Genomic DNA, 25,762 nt, shown 5'->3' with positions numbered 1-25,762 from the left:
TATTATTTAGTTCAACGTAAAGTAAATCTCAATCTTACCTGATAACATTTACTCGTATACATTTATTAGTTTTCAGGAACAAAAATCTGCTTTCAATTTCTTAATTGAATTCTGTTCATAAATCTATTTTTAGCTAAACAAATTAATAAACAGCCATTAACATAAACAATTTAATATACTCTTTGTTAGTTACTTGATAGCTTCTTGAATTTATAGTATAGCGTTAATAAAAGTAGCTGTCCGATTACCGAACAATTGTAGCAATAGTCAAAGTAACATACTTCGAAACTCTGTTTAACACTTAATGCTGGAGGTTGTATTTGAAATGATAACGTATCTAGCCTACACAGTTCTGTCTTGCCTACAGAATTGTTGATTTCTAATTAGCGTTTAAATCACGTTTTCTTATGGAAAAGAGAACTTTGAAACTTGTGCAAGTATAAAATTGTAAAAAAAATAGAATCAAATTTGGTTAAGTAGTCAAAATTCTTATATATTTAAAAATAACAAATTAACATATTTTTATGAATTAAAACTTGATTTAATTAACAACTTTGTTACAAAATGCATTTTACATACTTTTAGTAATTTGCTAAATGAAGTATAACATATTAATAACAAATTAAAACAGACTTTTGAATTCAACAAAATATGATATCAGAACATGTTATATTAAGCACCACAATATTTTAACCGATTATTAAATTGGTGGGGTACCTAAAACAGTCAATTTGACTGTGACTGTGCATTTATATAAACAGTGCAAACCTTTACAAAGATTGCGCTAAAAATACTTAAAAAAAACTGCAAAGCTAAAAACTTGATAAAAGAATTAAATGATAAATAGGATCGAATACAACTTATAACTGCAGGGCTTTTAAATTTCAACTTTACAAGTTAAATATTCGGCCAAAGCTAGGGTACATCTAAGTAGAGCGAGCAGCAAGTCGTTTAATTAAAGCACAATAATAAAAATCGCATTATCAAATAAAATATGATGTGATTTAGGTTAAAAATAAGACTATTTTCACTTTCGTAGAATTGACCATTACATCCAATTTAAAAAAAATCATTTTCATATGAAGCGACTTTTTTATCCCATGACGCTTCTGGATCGATCTTTGCGTGATTGTTTGCGTTCGACATCTTCCTGGTAATAATAATCGCTAGGTGGACTCTCGTATTCGTCGCGCATCGACGCGCGCTTGCTTCTGCGACCTGATTGGCGGAACAGATTCGAGTCGCTCTTTGCGCCGCGCGACTTGTTGCGCCTGAGTGGTTTCGGCTTGTAGCTGACAGTGGATTGCGCTGCGTCTTCTTCGTTACTGCTGTAATCGTGTGTGACGTCACTATGGTCTTGTCGACTATCGCGTCGTCTGTGACGTCGATGTCTGTCGCCCGCGCTGTCCAACGAGTAATCTGAAGATCGGTCGCGCCTGTGCGTCCCCGAGCGGCTTTTAGGTCGATCGTCGCGTTTTCGGTAAGTGTCGCTGTCGCTGCTATGATGGCGGTTGCGCGACTTCGAGTCGTGCCCGCTTCGCGAGCTGTAAGCTGGAACGGAGTCCTCCGGGAGGTAGGAAGAGGTGCGGCTATATCGGCCTGGATAAATAAAAGTTTGGTGTTTGTGGGGTTCTAGATTATTTTAACAACTTTCTCTAAATCATGCAATTTTATCTATTTTTTTAAATTTAAATTTTTTTTTTAACTAATTTTAACAATATTCTATATTTACTGCGTAACTTTAACTTGTATAGTAACCGAGCAGCCACCGCGCATTAACTACTATTCAGTTACAAAAGTTAAAGTACATCAACATTAAAGCACTGTTTAAGTGACGGGTTAGTTATAGCACCGCGACATTCAAGCTTTTAATGTTATTTTGATCTGGATGGTTAGTAGTTCGTATTGTGTATGCAACGTACTTTTAAAATCGAGGGTGGACTCTGTGTTTAAACGCTTTCGAAATCCACGGGCGCTACAGTAACAAAAACAAATGTTTTCAAATTCGAAAAATTTCGAACATGTCCTGGGAGGTTTTTTGTTTTCAGAATTGTCTAAGCGTGACTCCGCACAAAAAAATAAAAGAAAAACGAAATTTTCGTTAAAGTGTATATATCTCGTACCCGAAAAGTACAAGTTCTCGATGGTAGAACACAAAGCTAGTGTGGCCAAAATAAAGCTTATGAAGGCCCAGGGTATTAGGGCAAAACACCAAGTTAACTAGATCTTGATATACTTACGACCGTTGTGTTTTCGGGAATCGCCGTTTGGGAGATTGTCGCTGTTGGGATAATAATCTCTCTCGCGTTCGATTAGTTCAATGCCATCCTCTATTAAAAAAATCATCAAATATTAATCGTTTTTTACGGCTCAAATTATATTTAGTATTCATTATATATTTTAAGGTAAAACAAATGAATATTTTATAATAACACAAATCGATCGCTTAAAAAAAAACTTATTTCTATTTTATAAATTGGAATACTAAGTTTTTAGGACATTCAATTGTACTGACAATACAAAACAAATTAATAAAACGAAATTGTTTTTCAGTGGGAGTTCTTAAAACATAGGTAAAAAAATTGAGAGAAAACATAATTTAAATTGACACACCCCTTAACTACATACTGTTAAGATAGATTTATATAATCAAATATTCAATATTCCGAAGTTGCATTCAAACATTAACTTATACCTTGAAATAAAAAAGGCCGTAATGTCAATATTGATATAATGATGTCATGTTTTGAAAATAAATAAGGGAACAAAAACGTTTATATTTCAATTGTACCTATTTGGCAGCGTTTTTTTACGACATTTTTACTGTAAAGTTTTAGGAATTAATTTATATTTAAATTAACGACTAAAAATACCGTCGCAACTAATATTAAAAACGTGTTCTGCAATTCTAATTCAAAAAATAATGAGTTCGATTAAAAATTTTATACCATTAATAATTTTGAATGAGTAACATTTTTAATGAGGATTTTCGGAAAACATAAAATTTGGACATATTATTTTTATGCATAAGAATACAGTATAATGTCTAATTTATATATTAATTGATAATTACATAACAGTTGTAAGAAAGTTATATTTAGACGCTCATTAATATCAATTGCAAATCAGAACCTATAAATAAAAATCATTTAGACCATTTAATTACATTACGCCACATCAATATATATGACGTCATTTTTACCCACGATTTTAATAAAACATTACGTCACGAAATATGACAATACGTTTACCCACCTGGACCTGCAGGGTAGTGGTCAAATACTACTTCTTGCGGCGCATGGTCAGGGTCAACTAATATGACGTTATGTTCGTAGTTGGGGTTGCCCATGCTGTTGCCATAGTGACTGCCATGGCTTGGGTGTTTTCCGGGTAAATGGTTGTGTGGGGAGGGTTGTTCATATCTCCGAACTTTTAGGTAAACGAAATTGGTAGCATGGCGCAAGGCAAAGAATATCTAAAACGAAAAAAGTGTCGTTAGCTTCTTTAACGTTGTTTAGTTAGTAAGTAAAGCATACAGTATACTAATCGTTTTAATAAGAAAGCATATGTGCCCATAAATATGATTAAATACAACAAAGTAGTAAGTTTTTATGTCGTTTTTGTAATAAATTATTGACAAAATTAATTAACAAAGTGCTTACCATACTTATCATTGTTATTGATGCTCCAGCAAAAGCAATGACGTAATAACTAAACGTTGGGTAATACTAAAAAAATGAATATTTCTATGTAAGCAAAATATTACGAACCAATTTAAGAATTATTTTTAAATATATTTTACTAGTGCCTTAGTAATAATTAGCATAAATATTTAGTATAAATTTTAATCAATATTTTGTTTACGAAGTTGACTTACGTCATTACAAAATCCTTCTAAATCTCCGTGTGGAGGGTTATAACTCCCCCCCGGACCACAGATAAGCCCAAATCCGCTATCTTGTGTTTCCTTGAAGAAAACCAGTCCTGTAAAAAAATATCAAATAAAGTTAATACGAAATTTTAAAAAAAATATTGAGTTGATTTAGTTTAATTAAACAAAGTGTTATGGAAATTTTTATAATTATATTTAGGCATTAAGATAATTCATTTTTTTCCTGATTTCAATTAAAACGATTGCTTTTCAGGTATGCGTTTACACGATTTTCTATTTTTATAGCATGACTTAATTAAGAAATGCTTTTGGCAGCGTTAACATCAAACAAGTAAATGCATAAAAACGTCAACCCAATTTTATTGGGAAGTGTAAATCTGATTCAGGATATCGCACTAAGCTATTAGGAAATCGCCTTGGTATTATTACGCTAAATGACGTAACACTTTGTGCGGTAAATGGTGCAATCAGCTGACAGCTTGAAATTTTAGAGCTAAAGTGTTAATTTTAAGCTGCGTGTAAAACACGCTGCGCTAAAAGAAACTTGAAATTTCTAGCGATACGTTTTTTTGTGTATCTTTGTATATATTTAAACGCGTTGAAATAAAAATGCCCAAAAGTCGACCCCTTTCTTTTAACGCCCTTAAAAATTTAAATATTTGCATATTATTGAACCTGGCATAAAGATTTTAATAAAGTTGTATAAATTTTTATTTTTTAAATTAAAAATCATGTTTGTAAAATTTCTATTTAATTAGGCTGACCTACCATACTGAACAAGGTCGATACAAATTCCCTGACTTGTCCCAGGACTCCACATCGGGTTTTCCAAATCCCAACATCTCTGCATCGTGATTCTGAACTCGAGAATCGGTATAACACAAAATCCTGCCATGGCGAACCACAGAATTGCCCAAAATACACTGTAACCTGCAAGCTAGAAAACAAACAAGTTTTTAATTAAATATTTTTAAACATGACTCGCAAATTAAGGCCGTGGTTTGAATCACATTTAAGTTTTTGCGTCAAACAGCCTTAAATGGTATTTAAACGTTGCTCAAAAGCTGTGAAACATAAGTTAATAATTAATAACATTTGTTTTAAAAACATTAAAAAGTGTTTAAAATACTAATAAACTTATTAGAATAATGCACAAAAATTAAAACATTGTTTTTGGCCTTAAATTAAGTAACTTAAAACGTGAAATATTTTTAAAATATTTGTAAAGAGAAATAGTTTTCCTTACCCATCCAGTACAACTTATGCTTGATATACCAGTTCGTTTTCCTTGGTAATTTCGATCCTTGACTGCTTTCTTACTTCGTATAGAATCCGTCACAAACAAAACAGTATTAAAGACCATTAAAACCGCGAGGACAATTAGGTAATATTGTATACCCTTGAACCTGTCAAAATAAATACAAAATTTACTAATTCCACATAATTTTTGCCTAATGATGTTATTCCAACTTAAACCTATTGTTTTCAATTTCTGCCAAGATAATCTTGGATTAGATAAGGCGTTGTTTGTGTATTTTTGTGTGACCCAAAAACAAAACAGGATTAATTTTACGATAACACAAAATCCAATTTGTTTCATGCAACAAAAAAAGGTATTTATATTGTTAAATAAAAAAGACCACACAGAAAGCAAATCTTTTTTTATGATCAATTTAGCATTTTTATGATCAATTTAGCATTTTTAAATCTTTAACATAATTCGAAGAAAACAATTAAGTTTTCTACACCATTTCTATTATTATTACAAAGGCGTTTCAAGCCATCTACTGTAAGAGCCCGCATTGTTTATTGGTAATGTTATCTGTAATTAAGTTGTTTTTATAAGCAGCAAACAATAAACTAATTGTTAAAGTTTTATTATTACGCCATTCCTCGAGATAGAGTACAAGAAACACCTTAACGAAGCGGTGTTACGTATACGCCCAAAATTAAAACCTAAAAAAAAAAATTTTAAAACTTCTAAAAAAAAAAATTTTAATTTTATTTTTTGATGTGTATTTTTGACAGGTTTGAACGCATTCCTACGAGCAGTAATCCTAATTTAAATACAGCGTTTTAGGTCGTGACGTCACGCGACTAGACAGGCATAACCAGTCAGAAAATCGCATCATGTGTCATCGGAATGGCGGCAAAGATATCATTATTACAGGCGTGAAGGTCTAATGAATATATTAAATTCAGTATACAATCAGTTTTGAGACATTATGAATCATAAATTGGTAGTTTAAAGTCAAAACAAAGATTCATGTAAATTGGGTTGTCACACTTTCTTGTCGAATACGCTATATTTAATACCAAATTTGGTTAACCAATCTTTTTCTACAAATTAAGTACCCTTACCCTTGCGCGTAGTAATTAACAAGTAAAAATTTACAAAAACTTAAAAAAATTAAATATATATATAAGTAAAACTTACACCCCGGGTACTAGGTTGCCCCTGTTGTTGGGGTTAATTGGCTCCCAAGCTTGGGTCTTAGGATTTATCCAATATTCTGCTGGGGGGTCGAGAGCTGGATTACCCCGACCTAAAATAGAATAAAAATTTAGGAATGACGTCAGTATCTAAATAGGCCTATGGTGTTGTTTTGTAAAAATGTAGTATATAAATAAGTATTGTTAACGCGAATTGTTCAATATACTTGAACATTGGTTAAAAATTAATTTTCTTTCATACATTGCCATTGATGAATTCAAGAGCCAAAATATTATTTACATATTTAGAGTTTATTTCAGTTTAGGTAATTTATAATTTATGCTAAAACTTTTGTTTTATTATAATTTATGTTTTTACTGAAGGTGTAATGCAAACTGTCACTTTTGACGATTCCCATAAAATATTCAAAGGGGCAACAAATAAAACGTCAATGTTAATAATTAAAATACGATAAGGTGTTTGTTTTTGTTCCCAAATTTAAATTTAAACCATAATAATAAATAAGCACATTTTTTTACTTAAATTTGGATTGGATTACCTTCTTACACGCGTGACAAAAAACTATATTATTTTTTGAAATTTTAACGTCTTTTTTAGGTGTTATATCAACACTTATTTTTAGATATAACAAACTATTTTATAGTTTGAATGGGTTTGTTGTTAATTTTAAAGAAATTTCATGTTTTAAGCAATTGTTTTTCGTTGTAATAATATATCCACGAACAACAAAAAACTGTTTGCCTTTCCTAATCCGTCAACGTTACGGATTTCGCGAAGAATATACAAACAGACTTAACGAGCATTTTGTGCATTACTTTAAACTTTTTGCGTTTTGAGCCAGCCACCCGTAATGCCCTTAAGCGTATAATCGATGAAAGGCACTTCAAACTAAGACGAAATCGCAAAATCTCATTAATCAAATTTAACAGGAAAACGCGATACTAATAATTCGTAATAACTCTATTAAGTAAATACAAACGAATCGTATTACAAGCTACTGCATAGAATAAAAAACACCTCAGAATTATGGATTTAACTTTGAATGATAAGCCTTGGTTTACACTTTACGTTATTGGTGATCACATTTCAATCGATTAATTTAAATGGTGTGACAGTTTTAATACCGCAATGCATTTGTTCCCATTAAAACATTAGTTTACAGGCACTAATGAACGAAAACACGGTAACTTACATTCTCAAGTGCCAGTCAGCCAAACGATAAAGTGAGGCAAAATTATTAGTACAAACAGATTAGTTCACGCTGATCTTTCATGCGTATCGCGATTCCTGTTACAGCGTAAGCTTGTAAGATACAGAATCGTGACTTTTTAACAGACACAAACAACAGAACAATAGAGTTTACAAATGGGTCACAAGTACAGTTTTCACTTAAAAAGTAACGTACCTTTTACCGGTCCATAGTTTTTAAATAACGTCAATGTGCTTTCCAAGGCAATGTATCCACAGGCTATGTATAAACTAGATCCGACCAAAGACAACAAGGTTAAAAATATTGAGGTTGCACTACACCTCATTGTTATGGTTATATATAACGTGCTTACTGAACTGTTACTAAATCAGGCGCCTAGAAACAAAGATCGGTTATCTTATTAAAGTTTTAATGTCTAAATTCCATAATGCACGTCGATATTCCGAAAATCGATATCAGACAGCAGTTTAAAGTGAAGCTGTTTTTGTAAAAGCAACAAACGTATATCGAAACAATAACCTCAACTAGAACATGATCTACTTAACTTTTACACAGTTTTTGTAGTAAACATTTTATTTTTAGGTAACACTAGCAGATAGAAAACATCTTAATAAGTTTTTTGTTATATCAACCAATATTTTAGCTCATTAAAACATGGGATACATTAATGCCTAAATAACTCCCTCTGTTTAATTTATTCGGATATTACTACATTACTAACTTTCAAACTTGATTTTATTGTATTAAACAACAAACTTGCCTTGTGACGTAACTTAAAAGCTATACAGTGAATCGCGAAATAAATTAATGATTGACCAAACTGTACAAATAACAGACTAGAAAACCCTACGGCTATTGACATTTCGAACGTTTTATTAAATAAAAGTCGTCTAGGTTTTATTTTTTTTAATAGCATGTCTTCAAAAGGGTGGCCTAATGGTTGGTTGTTTTGATACACTACAATGGGACAAACATTTTAAAACGAGTATCCTTATTAAAATCTCAAAAAGCCGACTGACCGTTTATAAATTACCACTAAATAGCCAAATGGACATCTATAATTTATAGCATTTTACATTTACTCAACGTAATAGGCTGGTTAGATAATACTAGATTACATTAAGCTGTAACTACTTGCAATGCAACGCGCCTGAAATATCAACTTATGAAAAGATTTTAAGTGTCTGACAAAGCCTGTTGTTCACATCTTACTCTTGTGTAGCGTATAACTTAAGCCTAGGCATACACGTAAGCTTGAATAATTATTAACCGATAGAGAAGTCCTTAGAGAGAATAGAGCTTTGCGATAGCGTGAAGGCTTTTCTCTATACCGTGTGTATTCAAGCGTCCTAGTTCGATTTTTTATGATACTAAAATTGCGCCGCAGCAAACCTAGTGCCATGTTTTGTAACGTTCTTAAGACCACGGGCGACGCACAGGAACATAAATGATATATTTTTATGCTCATAACTGGAAGTGTATACCGGTCTTGTTATTGGGTAGTCTAAAGGATACAAATGTTTTAAGTTTGGGGAAAACCAATGGATTAATATTCGCCCTTAATCTTGGTATTATTAAATACCCAATACCGTTCTAAATATAAGTATTGCTGACAGATATTTTTAATACTTAATGGAATGTACAAAATCAGCTTACTAGTCTGTCTAAAATAACCAGACATTTTTGGTGAAAATTGCTTTTATTTGGCAGTTACATCGTGACGTCATACTAAAAATACAATTACGGAATCTAGACACAATGTAACGAGAAGAAACCTTAAAAGCTATCATAACCAAAGCAAAACGTAAGAAAAAAATTTTGCCGTGTTATCAAATCTTGAATATAAACTTTAAGATGAAAAAAAAATGGTTTTTAGACATTGAAAAGTCACTACAAGCAGTAATTTGAACTTGAACACAAAGAATTAAGGCAAAAATATAAAAAAAAACAATAAAAATAAAAAGTTTTTCCAAGATTGAAAATAAAAATTTTGCATTTCTTGCAAAAACTTAATTATTTAAAAGACTGTGATTAAGGCTTTACTAAAAGAAAATATTTTTAATTTAATACTTACTTTGTGAATATATTTTTTTAAAGCTAACACCCAGAATAACTGACAGCACCAATTATGCAAAGTAATAAAAATAGTTCCCTAAATTAAAAAGTAATAAAATTGCATTTTTTCTCTAAAAATATGAAATTATCCCATAGAAATCACATCTAAAAGCACTTGATAAAAAAGTTACTAGAATAAAGCAATACAGACAGTTGTGTGGTGATAATTTGATTAGATAATTAAAATAATCATTTGTAAAATATGTTAAAAAAGTCACTTGATATTTAAGTATAAATTGCAAATTATATTCCTTTGTTTGCACTAAGAGATTAATAAAATTTAATCTGTAACAATAATAGTGACTGTATATTGTTGATTATGTCAATATTACAAATGAAAAAATACCCATTGAATATTTAAAGAAAATGATAAATAAATGACTGAAAAAACAGACCTTAGCAGTAAAGACCTGTTTTTAGACATTTTTTATCTGTTTTTAGACAGTAACCCTTTTTCTTGGCAATGACATTGTTTGAAAAACAACTTTTTAAAATTAAAATCCAGTTTTTACAATAATAAAAATTTCATGAAACAGATGAAATGTGGTTATTTGGTGAACCCATTTGAGTAAGAACTTTGTCAAGCCATTGTAGGGGGCCATTTAGGTGGATTTCAACCCAACATGGGGTGGATGTGACATCTTGACGGTGGTATTCAGCACCCCAACCCTAAAAAATTAAGCCGGGTTTAAAATTTACCCCCCCAAAAAAACTTTAATTTCTAAAATTTATGCTAGTATGGAATAATATAGATATATTGGTAAATATATTTTATTTTTGTGATGTCATGATCTTACCTTGACAAAACTCATTCTAATTGTGCACATTTTGGTTAGTTCAAACACAGCTTCATATCCATGATTGACAGATTGGGATAACAGTGCAGCAAATTCCTAAATATAAAAAATCAGTATAATCAAACAAACTCATCTATACATAGATTTATAATGCCATGAGTATTATCAGGTAGCTATAAGTTGACTTAAACCAATGTCAAATGCATTGCTATACTTCATTGTAAAAAATGATTAGTTTTTTATATATAATCACAAAAACAATAAATTTTACATTCAACCAAAAAAACACAAACACAAATTTTTTACCTGATTGTTGAAAATTTTTAGGGAACAACCAGGTGGAATTTTACACACAGTTGTGGGATGAAATCCATGATGATAATTGCAGTTACGTGATTGGACAAATATTGACGAATCAGACAAACACTCTGCATACACCTCACCCCCAACATAATAAAGATGGACTCCTAAAAATGATAACAAAATATTTTAAATTTAAACAAAAATCAAACTATTTCTTTTAGATAGTTTAGTTCCCATTCTAGTTAATAGCAGCGTTTAAAATGTTCTATCTAAAAACATGTTTAAATTGAAATCATATTCAAAAAATCATTTAAAATATAAAAAAATTCATTATGAAACTATAACTTTTACCTTTTCCAATGTGCCGCCTTGTATTTTCAATAGTCGAATTCCGATTTACATTGGACAACTGCCCCAAACAAAATCGATTTGATGTTGCAGAAGGGTTTGTAAATCCATCGACAACAATTTGGGTGCTTGCAGCAGAAAACCCTTCACCGACCCTGTTATTTAACTCGTAATACACAATAGTGCACCAGTGGTTTGGCTCACTGTAAGGTACTGACTGGACATCTAAAAAAAATAAAATTTAAAAAAAATACTCAAGTATTCGCAAATTTACTTAAACCATTGATTAGATTATTGATTTAACTCAAGTCTATGTAAATGATTAACTGAATAAGCCATACACGTAAGTATTTTAAGTTAAAGGTATTTTTTTTAAATAACAATATGTGTTATATAAATATATATTTAATTTTGAATGTACTAACTGTATATATTTAATGTTGAATGTGTTAAACCAATTAAAAAAATCGAAACTTCTAAATTAATATGACTTTTTTATTTTGAACATCCCAGAAATGATTTTTTAAACTTTACCATTTCTGTTCGCATTCGGCAATATAGGCGGACGATTTGTCTCCATACTTTCTGGGCCTTTATCACCCTCCGGTGGCATGTATGCTGGTGGAGGGGTATCAGCAGGTAGGTTATAAGGTGAACTTGGCCCAGTGATTGACCCATCTGGGGAGCTAGGGCCACTGGGGTAATTCCCTGGCGAGAACATGTTTTCCGAAGCCTGGGAACCCCCAAAAGGAGAACCTGGGCTTGGGTGGTTTATGTTAGCATGGTTAACTGGGGGTCCAGATCTAAATAAAAATAAAAAGTTGTTACTAATGATAAAACTGATCAAACACCTGTTTTTTACAACCTGATTATTTTTTTTTTTAATATTTATTTATTCTTGATGTGAGAAGGTCAATTTCACGACCTAAACACAAAGGAACATTAGTTACCCCGATCGAGTCTTGGGATTGCCTTTTGGCAGTTTGGGATATTATTGATTATAATTGCCTGATAATTGCTGATTATCTGGCTTTTATAGCACCTTACTAAAGGGCACTACAGCATGAAAGCTGTGGGTATTAAACCCAGGACATCATATAATAAAGCCAAGTGTTCCTTTGACTTTACCACGCTGCCATTGACTATTTAAGTGAATATATACAGATTCTAGTCTAAAACAATGGTATTCTTTACAGCCATAAAATATAGTATAACATTTAATCCAAACTTTATTTTTTACCTGTTATATCCACCATTGTTGCTTCCAAAGTTACCATTAGGAGATATGTGGTTGTTATGGTTGTTACCATGCAACATGGAATGAGTTGGAACAAATTCACTGTGACGTGGAACCAATACTGGTGGGAGAACTAAAATTAAAAAAATCATAAAAGTTATTTCAATTATATAAATATTAAATATAGATAAATGTTTTTAGGTAAATTCATTTTTAACATTATTCAATTAATACACTTTAAAATGTTTTTGATATTTTAAAAAGTTAATCATTATGCGTTTTTTTTTACATATTTTACAAAGTTTTAAAATAAGGTTCAAACATTCCAAAAAAAAATTCAAAGTACTTTAATGAATATGAGTTGGTTAACTATATACGAAGTTACGTTTTCTCTATCAAAACCATACAATTTAATTTTGATTAATGTGTCGAAAATCGAATAAAATTTAATCAAAAAACGCCCACAGCAAAACCGTAGCTTGGTAATTGAGCGATTATTTGACATAAAGCACGACTTTCAGATTCAATCAGCGAAAAATCAAATATATTTCTGTCTTTGATCAAAGAAAATGCTGATCAAATTAACACTCTAACAGCTGGGGCGATGTTATAATACCACGAACACATAGCTGAAATTTCGAGGTTGCTTTATAGAGGAAACGTACTATTTCTATACACGTGACATAATCGTTGTCATGACAATTCTATTAAAATTCTAGGGGGTAAAAATTCCTTGAATACCAAACTCAACAGGAAAAATTTAAATTTACAACAATAAATAAAAGCAATTTTCCAACTATAACAATTTTAAATATTTTTTAATAAATAGCGTATTTCTCTAAAATACATTTGGAATGGAAATAATTTCTTTTTTAATCGTCCTAATATATGACGTCATCACAGTTTTAAAAGATGTCAAAACACTTGATTGCGGTATAAAATAATAAGTGTGCAACGTGAATTAATATAAAAATAAGGAGTGCCGGTTACCGCGTAACGATAACAGTTCACAAAAAAAATTCCGTGTAAAATAACGAATTATTTTCTTTTAAAATAATTTGTTTTGGTTTAAAAAAAACCTTTCAATATTTTAATTAACTCTATTTTTTCGTATTTAAAAACGCACAATTGCCAAGTGTCTTACATTTCAATCTAAAATCTCGGTATGTTTTAATAACAGGGTGTTATGTCGATAATTTGGAAAGTTGTAAACGTAACATACACACAAGCTGGTTACCAGCTGTGCCTAACACGAGTAAGCAATTAAGCTTATATGATGGATGATAATCTGGCAATCATGGGCGCAACTCTACAAACATCCAGCTTTACGTATAGGTAGTTTAAAACAACATAATTTTTAAATGTGAATTACGATCATAAAAAGGTTAACTTTTTGAGACAGCAAAAAATAGCAAAAAGTTGGTACTTTATTTTATTTTAACCCTTTAAATATTGCAAAATCTTAAACGTTTGTAAAATTTGTAGGAAAAGTACCATATTTTTGGGTTAATTAAATGTGTATTTAAAATAAAAATTTTATTATCATTTTTTGTTGTTTGACAAAAAAAATGATAACCCTGATTCACACACGACACAACGCCTATGCTCGCTATAAACACAAACACGAATATAAAGTACAGCTGTGATAAGGATTATAACAAGGGTCACGTGACCTATGACGCTTCCAAAATAAACTTGTTGGCCATAAGATATTGTGATTAATAAAGGATAATCGTCGCAATAAAGCACACAATAACCGAATGCTTTGAGTCACTGTCGAATCAAATTCAACGATTTTTAAAATAAAATGTTAAAAAAATAAAAATTTTGTAAAAAAATTTAAAATGTCAGATTTGAAATGTAAAAAAACAACGGGACGGTTAAATAAGCACAACTGACGTAAAGTTAAAACAAGGTCAACAATCTTGTTATTTCAAAATTTCGATTTAATGAGAGAGAAAGGAATTCGCGAATTAAAAACACAAAAATTTATTATGCTCGAAAAAAACAACGATCTAGTAAATAAGCGATCCCCTTAAAAGGCCATTAATTTAATTTGAACGTAGCCACTGAACAGCCATTATAGGAAGTAATAAGAAGGTGTGATTGGCTGTGTATGCAGCTGGGAACAAGTGATATGGTTTCGTTCTTTCCTGGCAATTCTCAAGTAGGAGGCGATATACCGATCATGCTTTAACCCTTTAGCTACCGAGCGTATGCTTTCCTGTTGTATGTGGCATGTAAAGGGTTCAACAAATATTGAGAGTAACCATGTGTTAATAATCGAACGGTGTTACAACGCGGATATAATTGACCCGTGAGCAAATAGTTTTAGAAGGCAAATATTTAATATCGGGTATAATAAAACACGACATCGAAATCGGGGTAATGTGATTTTAAATTGGCCGTGAGTAATCAGTTTGAAAACACTTTGACAAGTTTTAAAAGAAAATCACATTTAATTCATGGAGATAGCATCGTGAATTGGTTGTAAATTGCACGACCAACTAAGAAAAGTTCGCGCTAACCGCTACCCTACCGCGCCCTATTACTACACTTGTGCCACATAAGACGGCAGGCACTGCAAAAGTGGGCCTATAATCGGGGTATAAGACAGACTTAGTGGCGCTACCAGTAAAACGAAACATGCACACATCGCGCAATTAGAGCCAACCAGTTAAGGATAGTCTTTCGGCCTTCAATCGCGATCCTGTCGGCGCCAGAGCGAGCGACATAATAGTCGCATCTAATCGACTGACAAAAGCGCTTTCGTGACGTAATAATGAAAGCTAATGACAAAACAAACGACGACGCTCTGCGCGAGTTGCGACGCCCCGCCAAACCAGCACCACGTGACCGGCTTCACAATTACACGCTATCGGGTCCAGTGTATTTGTTTAGAGTTATAATAATAACAAAAACAAGCACAAGATTGAGTCATTTTGCCGCAACTTTTCTTCACAGGCTGTTGAGACAGCAACCAGTTCTCCCGACGCGTTTGAAGTGGAATTTCGCGGAAAAGTCGCCTCGAAATAAAGTTTAAGAACAAATTGAACGAGTAAATCTCAATCCATCAAACCGAGGTCTTGAGATCGTGTTTAAGGGGGCTTAAAACACGCCTACGATGGGTTCCCGTGGAAAGACAATACTAAATATGTTAACACTTTCATAAACATATCACCAGAACCAACTTTAGACAAAACCAACCGGAAAAATATAATTCATAAAAAAAAAATTTGAACAACAACAAAGTATTAAAGTGTATGATCGGCGTAAAACCACATCTTATAGCAACGCATGTTTAACTTGGATTTGTGAAATGCCTTGGAATTGCAAGTTAAGACCGGGCTTTACAAATCTGAAACATAAACAAGTCAAAATCGACTTCTGTCGTCTATTGTTACCCAGAACCTGCCCGTAACAATCACTTGAAAATCTCGCGAGAGAACAATAGAGGTGTCAAAACGAAATCGAGACTTTTCAATTAAAAGCGACAGAAAACTCTAAGCAAGCTTTTCAAGATTTTAAATCAAAATTTGAAGACAAATTACTAGCTGAAAGAAGGCAAATGTGGAAACCACAAACAATTACTAATTAAAACATTGCCACCAAAAACAATAAAACTAATTAATTCAAAATACCATTGTTATTTTATGTAAATATATTTGACACATTTTAATTTGTAAACAACCCTTTTTTCAAGCAAATTAACCTGAAATTATTTTTTTAATCCAGTTGTATTGTACACCATTAAATCACACTTTATAACATACAAAAATATGAATATAAATGTGTCACAAATATTTTACTATGCAGCAATTAAAAACAGTCCATTGTACTATTAAAAAAAATGTTGGGCAATAAAATCGATTGCGAGAGTCTGGAAGCAAAATTCCTTGTTGGAAAAGAAAAAAAACTTGGCCATAAACTGGTATAGAGAGGAAACCAACTGAGAGTGGGCATAACAAAACAAGCAGGAAAACTACTTAAACTCTTAATTCACTTAAAATTTGTGAAAGTAAATTTTTTCTGAAACCAATATTGTTTAAGCTGGTAATAAAGATTGAAAGTATAACCAGAAATTTTTTTTTATAGACAAATATCATTTATAGAAACTTATATAAAATATTTTTTGTTAAAGGATATCTACTTCTTATTTACACAAAAGTATCTGATTTGAAGATTAAATTTTACTGGATAATTACAAACCAATTTCTTTAACATATTTATATACCTAGTACATAATACTGTACTTTTAGCCATTTATAGAAATTGTTTATAGTTTATATTATTATTATGAATTGGAAGCTTTACTTATTTTAACATGTTAGGCAAAAAAAATAAATTATACACTAGCTATACATCTTTAAAATAAAAATTGTAGGTTTGTTAAACAAAAAAATAAGGCAGAAATGTTCCCACACATAGTATACCTATACCTATTCTTATTTAAAAAACTAAAGCAATTTTAAAATCAAATTTGAAGTCAAATTTTAACAATACAATATTGTTTAACTACATACCTGGACTTTCCACACGTTTATAGTGGTACGGATTGATGCACACATCTTTTTGTTTTGCATCGAAAGGATAAGAGCAGATGTCAAGCGGTTTAAGCTCATGGTGACTTTGTAGATCTGGCCACCTCCACACTCTACAGTAAATCACATGTGGAAGACCTTTACGATGTGATACCTAAAATTTATTGTTAATTTTAATATGATTTTTAATGAGTAGGGCACGGTACATTTTTTGTGCTAATTGGTTTTAATTTAATTAACAACAAAAAAACAACAATAACCATTATTATGTTTACAAAAGAAAAGAAGTAAACCCCAAATTATTCAAAAAGTGAAAAAGTAAATATCATCTATAACTAAAAATGATAACTTTGTAGCATAAATTGAATTAGATAAACATGATAAATAGAGTTTTTGAAAAAGTCTTATTGTACCTGTAACCTTCCATCTAGTGATCGTGGAATGGTGACACATTTACTTGGTTGCCCTGGACAACTAAGAGCCCTCTCCAGTTCTTCCATTGAGCCCTTCTTCTTTTTTAGTTTTTTAACAAGTGAATCAACAGCTTTTTCGGCCCATTTTTCTTCTTCATCTCCTTTAAATATAAAAATACTATAAATAGAGGCAAAAAATACGCCTCTGCGATAATAAATTATATATATATTTGTTTATATTTTTAACAACTTTGAGTGGTTTAAATATTTTATACACAACAATTCATTTTTACAAACAACCAATATTAATAAATTTTAAAATGTATATATATAGCCTATTCTTTTAAAAATAGTTAACTAATCAGGTTACAGATTTAAAAACAAATGCCTGATTAAAAATGACATTATAACAAAAATAAACCCAATTTTATCAATTTAAATAAAACTGTACAAATTCCACTTTATATAGTTTAATAAATTATATCTATGCACTGTACCAAATAATAATTATTAAAATAAAATAAATCAACAATAACAAACCTTGTTTCCAACCAAGAAGTCTTTTTACAGCAGGACTAGTGAATCCAAATAAACTAGTCATTGCCATTTTTCCAAGTCCAAATACCAGGCTATAATTTTTTTCTTAAGTAATGTAAATTTATCAACCAATAAATTTAATTTTAAAACCTTTATAATAAAATATTTAAATTTTTATTTTAAGGCAATAGGCAAAGATGCATAAAATGTTTTTTAAAAATTGTGCCCAACTAACTAAGCATTGGCAATCAAATTTAGTGGTAAGGTTTAGCTCCTTAGTTATGATCTATAAACTATCAACTATCCAGACTATCTGACTATTAACTATGCAAACATACAGACATAGCATTAATGCACACCAATTGCCCATATACCAATTTAATGTTTCACCGTTCATAAGAAATTAAATTTGTTTTTCAATAACTTTCTTAAATTTTAACAGAATAACAATTACTAACAGCATAAAACTACTTCAGTTTGTTAGTACACAATCAGACAATCTAGCTTGACTATCAGGTGTTTTCAAAATGTTAGACTTAAGACTAGTATCAATGTTTGTAAATAACCTTCTGCTACTTTGTACTTTCTTACAAATAATGCTGAGCCACTAATATATATACAAAACATAGGCATACATTTTAAAATTGATAATTCTTACAGCAAAAACAAAAAAGTTGGCTGACAAAAAATAGGCACGTTTTTATTTGCTTTATGAGTAATCGCCTGTTCAACTTTAACGAAACAAAAATAGAACCTGCGTAAAATTTGTGATTCCATTTTTTCCCTTTTTCGCGGCGACAAAGTGTCTCCTGACCCACGGTAACCTCTCACTCTTTGTGTTCTTCCGCGTTCGAGCAAACACAATTATCTTCTTTATATTTTTAATACGACACAAACAACACTTGCCAAAAAAGTAATTGTTTGTTGTTAATTTATCTTTAATTTCATGGTCAAATTTAATTACATTACAACTGCGTTGCTTCAAACTTAGTAAACAAAGAAATTCTTAACTTATAACAAGCATGAACATTTTTGGTCAGTAAATAGTAATCGCTTACGTAAAAACAATTTACTGTTTTACTAATAACAATTAATTATTTTTTATATTTAAATAAAAACCTAAAAGAATTAAATTGCAAAAAGTGAACAACAAAATCTTAATAGCTGTAAAGAATCAACGGCGCCAACTTACGATTAATTTTTTTTTTAATTTATACAACATTAATGTTACTTTTGCTAGTATTTTCAACGAAACATGGTTAAATAATAAACATAATTGTGCTAATAAAACAAAAAAGCCTAACACACAGTGCTGAATCAAATTTTGACATATTACTTGCTATTTAAAATGCATTTGTGCAAGATGTAAATATAAAACTATGGTATAACATGATTAAAGTTAAAACAACTAATGTTGAAAAAAAATGCTTATTTAACTAATGTGTAGTAATAGCATATTCAAGTTTCCTCAGAGGAAGTGGAGCTTGAGGAATTAGATTCTAATTTTTGACGAGCTAACCGATTAAGTAAATTTCCTCTTTTTCCTTTAGCAGGCTTTGCAGGGTGGCCTTCTTTTAATGGTGTGACCTTTTTTGGTTTGTGAAATTCACCATTTACTTTTACCCATACTCTTGAAAACTCAGACATAATTTTCTTTTTTGAGTTTTCTTCAATGTTAGCTAAGAATTTAAAATTATTGAAAAAATAAGGAAGACATCACAATTTATAAAAATCATTTTACTAACCAACTTCCAATCCTTCTTTGACAGAGTGAAGCATTTGGCTTTTAGTAAGTTTGCCTATAAGCGTAATTTTACATAATATCGCATAGTCAAAAACCTTAAAAACATTAACAAATATTAATCACATCATAAACTTTATAAAATAAAATGCATACATTTTCAGTTTTTTCTTTAACTTTAAGTTTTTCCTCTGATTTTCGGCTTCGTATTTCATCAACTTTTCTAAAAATAGTTTAGATAAATTTTCTTGTAAAAAAAGTCAAAAAATAAAAATGTATATATTTAGTGCAATAACTCTAGTTAAAAAAATTTGAAATACCTCTGTAGTTTAACATTCATAATATCTGTATTTTTAGTTGCTGCACTCTTTGTCTGTTTTGTGTTTTTATTTTGAACATCAGCAAATTCAGGTTGGTGATGAGACATCAGCAGATCTTTAATTACCTACAATCAAAAATATCAAACTTTGTAATAATGACCAGCCCTTATACCAACTGTTTATAACAAATTAACAAATAATAAATCTTACCTGTCTGCCAATATCCCTAGTTTGTATATGCTCCTTAGCAATGAAATTTGATTGGGCAATATAATCATTATACAACTGTTTGAGTTCCTTGTTGTACAATTTCCCATTCTCTATTACTTTGGCATAAATTAAATCCTTAAACATAAACAAATGACTTTTAGAGTTCATACTCAACAAAAATATATAATTAATTTTATTCTAAAATTCTTTTAAAATAAATTATTTTTACCTTTATACTGGCGAAAATCCTTAACTGCTGGTTTTTCGTTTTTAAATTTGGATAGCGATAATCTAATAATTTGCTTGCGATGCTTTCATATACTATTTCTTTCTGTATAGTTTAAAAAATTTTTTACAGTACTAAAAACAACATACAATATTTTACATTAATTATCTAGTTTAAATAAAAAAGTATTACAAAGATCTGTAAAAATTAATACGCTACTTACTCTTAAATTTTCAGTTTTAATAAAATTTTCTAAACTTGTTTGTTCACAAGTTTCTTCATTTTGTTGTAAGATGTTATTTCTTATTTCCACCATTCCTTTTTGCTGATAAAAGTATTAAAACTATTTTAAAATAATAAATATCATTAACTTGCAATAAATTAAAAATATATACATTTTAACCAATAACATTGAATAAAACTAGTTATTTGATATTTTTATAATTCACAAATACATCACACAACCATAATAAGACAATTTTTTTTTTTAATTTTTATAAACTAGACCTATGTATAAAAGAAATGTGAAAGCAATATTACAATAAGGCAAATGTTGTCTTCATTTTGCAACCGTTTTTCTTCCCGTGCTAGAGTCAGAATTTTAAGTTGTTTTGGTATTACAATAGAATCCAAATTATGATAATCAATTGCTTCTGATAGACTTATGTTGTTCAAAAACACTTGCAGTACAGCATTGTACTCGTTGAAAATAAATGAACAATCACTGTTAAAAATATAAGCGTAGTGTAGTGATAAGAACACTTGCTACACCACACATGAGGTCATGGGTTCAATCCCCACTGATCTCATGCTGTAGCGCCCTTGAGTAAGGCGCTATAAACGGTATGACCTCCTGCTGAGCCAGCACTTAATCAGCTGTATAATTTTTGGGCAATTATAATCTATATAATATCCCAAACTGCTACAGGCAACTCGAGACTGGGTCGGAGTAACTGATGTTACTCTATGTTTAAGTCGCGCATTCGACTTTCCCACATCGAGGATAAAGATATACAAAAAAAAAATAAAAAAAAAAAAAAAAAAGGTGTAGAATTTATTGGTAAATGAACTAAATTTATAAAAATTTGTCAAAATATATAAACTATAAACCAAAGAAGAGATCCTCAATTTATTAAACTGAAAAAGTGTTAAGCAAGACTTTAAAAATTAATAATTTTTACCTATTAGTAAAATCAATTTGTTCAGCAAGAATTTTTTGAATAGTTTTTAACTCATCTGCTTTCACTTTTCCCAGTAAAATATTTTCCTTAAAATGTTCAGAAGAATCAGAATATTTCTTTAAACTTAACCTTGTGTTAATTTCGTTTTCAATTAATTTCGTTTGAACCTTTTCAATTACTGAAACATCTTCACTTGCTTTCTAAAATTAAAAAAAATATCTGAGGGTGACTAAATTATAATAAACACTGGTTGAGGGCTGTATTTTTAATTAATTCACCAGTTGACATTAAAAAGATCAAGATTACTTCTAACAAAGTTTTGCAGATATTGAATATTTTGCATATAATATTTTTTTAAATATAGCTATAGCTAATATATATATATTACAGTTACATTGTAACTTGTTAAATTATAGTAAAAACAACTTGTTCAAATTAAATTTGTTCATTTATAGGAATATAATAATTAAATAAAATAGTTGAAAAACACAGAAATAACTTTTATTTAAATAAACTAAATATGTCACATGATTGTTATAATATTTTCTTTAAAGATACAATATATTTTAAAAAGTTTTTACCTTAATTTTAAACACAAGTTGTTGAGATATTTCATTTGCATTATAATCATTCAGTGATTTATTCAACACTAAATACGCACAAAATTCTGATTTAATCTTTTCACAGTTCATCAACATAGAAAATTTACTTTCCTTTAAAGTAAAATAAATTTTAATTTTCTTGAATAAAAAATAAACTCCCATAATTTACAACCCACTTAAGTTTGTTAAATTACCTGTTGCAATTTTTGAATCTCACTATTCGTATATTTTGTGTTTTCAAAAATTTTGGTTAGCTCTTGAGCACGAAATTGAATTACAATTGAAAAATATCTCTGAAACATAATTACATTTAAAAATAAAATATTAAAAAAAAATTAATATGAAGAAAAGTGTTTTTATTACTTAATCTTGTAAAAATAATAATCTAGATACTTTAATGAAATCTTCTAGGCTACTGGAATCTGAATTATCCAATAATTTTTGTAGCGTTTGATTTTTAAGTTCAACCAACTGGTTTAGCTCTGAATTATTTTTACTATAAATATTGTGAAGATGTTTTGCTCCAATTTTATTAATATCTGCAAACAAAAATTTAATCAGAAATATTAATATATATATATACTACTTGCATAGTTGTTAATTGAAGTAACTTATATTTTTTGAAAACTTAGTTTTGAAAATATATATATATTTTTTGACCAAACCATAGTTTAATAAAACATGACTAAATATCCAGTAATAGTTTAACAAAATTGTTTGTGTCTATAATAGAAATCAGAGCCTATAAAAATAAATATAACCTGAATCTAGATCTTCCCAAACTCCTTCAAATTTTTCTCTCACATTTTGATTAAGTCTTCCACCAACCTCTTTAGACAATTTATTGGAATCCAGTAGTTTTTTCATATTTGCTTCAATAAAATTCGAGTAGGAACTAAAAATAGTTTGAAGATCAAATTTTATGTTGGTATTGTATCAATATTGCACTAAATAAAAATGCATTTTAATGAAGCTAGGTATTTTGGTTTATTTAAAATTTATGTAAATTGTTAGCACTTACAATAATATTTCAAATTGTCCCGAGTTTTTGCTGTTGATAGTCTGCAACGTAACTATCAATTCATTGTAGATATTAACCAAAACCTACAAATAAAATTCAAACAGTACTAAAAATTAAAATTTTCTTGCAAAATTTAGTAATTAGTACCTTTTGTAAGAGAATAGCCTATAATTAAACAAAAATTGACAACACACCTTAGTTTCATATTTAAACAATTTATGTATTTCCGATTCAACAATGGTAATAACACTAATCAAAACAGGTTTAATTTTTAAAATATAGTTGTTGTCCACATATTGTTCTATGTTATCCACAAATTTCGTAACAAGTGTAAATAAACTTTTTGTCTGTAAAAAATGCAACAACTTCTTAAATTCATCCTTAATTTTAAAAAGGCCTTCATAAACATAAAAAAAAAATTTTTAACTGAATTAGTCTTAAGCTGCTTTAGGCAGTTTTGAATAAATCTGACTTAGTGATATTGTCTGATTATTTATCTGCCAATTGGTTTTCAGCTTGGCAGATGTTATAAACCCTACATAGTTAAACCAAGTTGCTTTATCACTACAATTTACTGCGGGTTTTTATATGCATACAAACTTAATCTTAATGAATAACTTAATGATGTATAACCTAGTGTTGGTCAACTTAAAAAAAATTAAAAACCAGATACAACTTCACAATAATATATTACCAATTACAAAAAAATCAAATAAACCCTTACCATAGAATTAACATCCAAATCCAAATCTGTTAAGTTTTCCAATTTATTATCTTCACTTACCTCTAATGGGGTGCTCTTGGAAGAAAAATATTTGTCATCCAAATTCTGAAATAACAAATATATATAGCTTAAATTTTTTAAAAAAGATATAAAAATATATATTTCACCTTTTCTGCTGATTCCAAAATACAAACAAATTCACACTCTTTCATTTTTTTCTCCAAAAATATTTTGGTTAAAATGATTTTTAAGACCTAAAAATTGAAAAAATATATAAATTCTTGATTTAAAAATTTTTCTCTTTGTACTCAAAAAAATGTATACATAAACATTTTATATACTTGTAAAATACAGATGCGGCGATGTTCCCAAAGTTGCTTTTGTAACTGCTCCATTTCATTTAAATAAAAATAATTTATTCTTTCTACCATTTGCTCAGGTAAAATTTTCCCCACGCATTCCATTTTTCATTTATCTGTACTGATTACTGTTCTGTAAAAATAATAAAAGTATTAATAACATTTAATTAATTATATATATTTTTAAATAATTTTTTAAAATAAAAAACATTTTCAAATAAACCTAATTTAATAACTGTTTACTAACTCAAAAAAAAATTGACTACAACACTTGAGTATTAAAGTCTAACAAAACTAACAAAAATTACAGAAATATAATGTGTTTTTCCAAAATAATACCTTTAATAAAGCAGTTTGGAACTTGTCATGTTTTTGATTTTTAGCATCATAACATACCACTAGAAGCGCATCGCTATGAGAAATATTATTTTATTTCGGTGGCGCATTTTCTTGAATAATTTTAAACAAAAATTTACCAAATATCTATATGTAACTAAAATACATATGCGACAAATTAAATTTTATGCAGAATGTTTTTTTATTTATTTTATTTAAATATAATAGAATTGCCTAATAAACATACCTGAATGGAGTTGGAGCAGAACTCATGACGTCACATGCTAAACATTTATTAACAAAACGAATTAGGGTTTTAATAACATAACTAAAAATTTAATTATTTTTAATTAAAGCTCAAAATTGTTTTAAAAATTTAATTTTTCAGAGAAATGTTTCTTCTGATTTTTAAAGTTATTTAAACATTGGTGCTTCGAACCGATTTGAACTCAGGAATGTTAACAAAGGTAAACTTTTTTCAGTTAAATAATTTTATCATAACCATTTTAAGGCATTTTTTATATTTTAATTATAATAAACGGTATTTTAATTTGTTTGTACCATTGCTTGAACACATGGCACCAAATAGTCCCATTCGCACCATCTTTCATAAAAGCATTGTAGGGCCTATATAACATTAAAACACATCAAAAAGAATAAAAAATATTTTGTATCACGTCTGTATTTAATTTCTTACAAATTTGTAAGCTAAACTGATTTATTAACCGAGTAAAATAAAAACAGGAATTCATTGATTACTTATTTTGACCCCGGTCGGGTCACCGGCTTCATTTACTACGAACCATTGCCTCTCTCTTTCTGACGACGTTCTTTTTTACGCGATGTTTGGTTTGTTTGGTAGGGTAGCGCTTTAGGCAAATCCTACGGGATTTTGCACGTTTCAAGCCCGTGGATTGTTCCTTAATTAACCGAGGTATTTTTAGAACTTATTGCTGTGTTGTTGTATATTTATTGATATTTGCAGCCAAAGCTCAGGTAATGCTGTTGTTATTCGAATGTGTAATTATTATGCATCAATTTTTGTTTATATTTACTATAGATGACGTCATCATTTCCGCCGTAATTTACTATTAAGGCATATGTGCAATGTATTAGATAATATAAACATAAGGCCTCTTAAAATAGCCAAGAGTAAAGCACTAACTTGAAAATCTACATATAACAAAGGTTATA

At 29.6% G+C, this 25,762-nt stretch overlaps 3 protein-coding genes across 5 annotated transcripts in view; all 3 read right to left on the bottom strand.

Moving 5' to 3' along the window:
• Window positions 1-478: 478 nt before the first annotated feature.
• Window positions 479-7,928, bottom strand: LOC145750227 (uncharacterized). Its single transcript, XM_082566211.1, has 9 exons — window positions 7,753-7,928; window positions 6,330-6,438; window positions 5,139-5,298; window positions 4,661-4,829; window positions 3,878-3,984; window positions 3,663-3,728; window positions 3,256-3,475; window positions 2,241-2,330; window positions 479-1,599 (listed from the first exon to the last, which is right to left on the bottom strand). Exons 1-9 carry the CDS (start codon window positions 7,880-7,882, stop codon window positions 1,094-1,096), a joined length of 1,557 nt encoding a protein of 518 aa, XP_082422337.1. The 5' UTR covers window positions 7,883-7,928; the 3' UTR covers window positions 479-1,093.
• A 1,360-nt stretch (window positions 7,929-9,288) lies between these two features.
• The window catches only part of LOC145746363 (SMAD family member 5-like), a 65,405-nt gene continuing 48,931 nt past the window's right edge, over window positions 9,289-25,762 (bottom strand). The window contains exons 2-10 of the mRNA XM_082564635.1: window positions 17,852-17,921; window positions 17,312-17,472; window positions 16,881-17,052; window positions 12,361-12,490; window positions 11,655-11,923; window positions 11,124-11,345; window positions 10,776-10,936; window positions 10,470-10,565; window positions 9,289-10,341 (exon numbers count right to left, since the gene is read on the bottom strand). Of these exons, the coding sequence (XP_082420761.1) occupies window positions 10,198-10,341; window positions 10,470-10,565; window positions 10,776-10,936; window positions 11,124-11,345; window positions 11,655-11,923; window positions 12,361-12,490; window positions 16,881-17,052; window positions 17,312-17,472; window positions 17,852-17,918 (1,422 nt within the window). The 5' untranslated portion in view covers window positions 17,919-17,921 and the 3' untranslated portion in view covers window positions 9,289-10,197. The remainder of the gene's footprint in view (window positions 10,342-10,469; window positions 10,566-10,775; window positions 10,937-11,123; window positions 11,346-11,654; window positions 11,924-12,360; window positions 12,491-16,880; window positions 17,053-17,311; window positions 17,473-17,851; window positions 17,922-25,762) is intronic.
• LOC145746320 (uncharacterized) lies at window positions 18,783-24,620 on the bottom strand. 3 transcript variants are annotated; one of them, XM_082564584.1, is made up of 19 exons: window positions 24,572-24,620; window positions 24,215-24,365; window positions 24,041-24,127; window positions 23,874-23,978; window positions 23,344-23,496; window positions 23,150-23,232; window positions 22,890-23,023; window positions 22,522-22,667; window positions 22,323-22,421; window positions 22,108-22,239; window positions 21,527-21,726; window positions 20,886-21,069; window positions 20,569-20,670; window positions 20,349-20,450; window positions 20,120-20,254; window positions 19,910-20,034; window positions 19,746-19,812; window positions 19,594-19,687; window positions 18,783-19,527 (listed from the first exon to the last, which is right to left on the bottom strand). In XM_082564584.1, the coding sequence occupies exons 2-19, from the start codon at window positions 24,335-24,337 to the stop codon at window positions 19,307-19,309; spliced, it is 2,292 nt and encodes a 763-aa protein (XP_082420710.1). In that variant the 5' UTR covers window positions 24,338-24,365; window positions 24,572-24,620; the 3' UTR covers window positions 18,783-19,306. The 3 variants fall into 3 exon arrangements, with proteins under 3 accessions (XP_082420710.1, XP_082420718.1, XP_082420725.1); XM_082564592.1 differs by having other exon boundaries at window positions 19,346-19,527; window positions 19,594-19,647; XM_082564599.1 differs by lacking the exon at window positions 19,594-19,687 and having other exon boundaries at window positions 19,346-19,527.

The sequence above is a fragment of the Corella eumyota genome, chromosome 1 (assembly GCF_963082875.1).
Source record: "Corella eumyota chromosome 1, kaCorEumy4.1, whole genome shotgun sequence".
Classification (NCBI taxonomy): domain Eukaryota; kingdom Metazoa; phylum Chordata; class Ascidiacea; order Phlebobranchia; family Corellidae; genus Corella; species Corella eumyota.
The sequence above is the reverse complement of the archived record's forward strand: the minus strand, read 5'-3'. Positions and strand labels throughout refer to the sequence as shown.

Coding starts and splice junctions, on each gene's coding strand:
- LOC145750227 (XM_082566211.1), bottom strand. CDS start 7,882: ATGAGGTGTAGTGCAACCTCAATATTTTTAACCTTGTTGTCTTTGGTC. Junction 6,439..7,752: donor AAACTATGGACCGGTAAAAG/GTACGTTACTTT, acceptor ATTCTATTTTAG/GTCGGGGTAATCCAGCTCTC. Junction 1,600..2,240: donor TTCCCGAAAACACAACGGTC/GTAAGTATATCA, acceptor TTATTTATCCAG/GCCGATATAGCCGCACCTCT.
- LOC145746320 (XM_082564584.1), bottom strand. CDS start 24,337: ATGGAATGCGTGGGGAAAATTTTACCTGAGCAAATGGTAGAAAGAATA. Junction 22,240..22,322: donor AGATTCAAAAATTGCAACAG/GTAATTTAACAA, acceptor TTTACTTTAAAG/GAAAGTAAATTTTCTATGTT. Junction 20,451..20,568: donor TTAAAACTGAAAATTTAAGA/GTAAGTAGCGTA, acceptor TAAACTATACAG/AAAGAAATAGTATATGAAAG.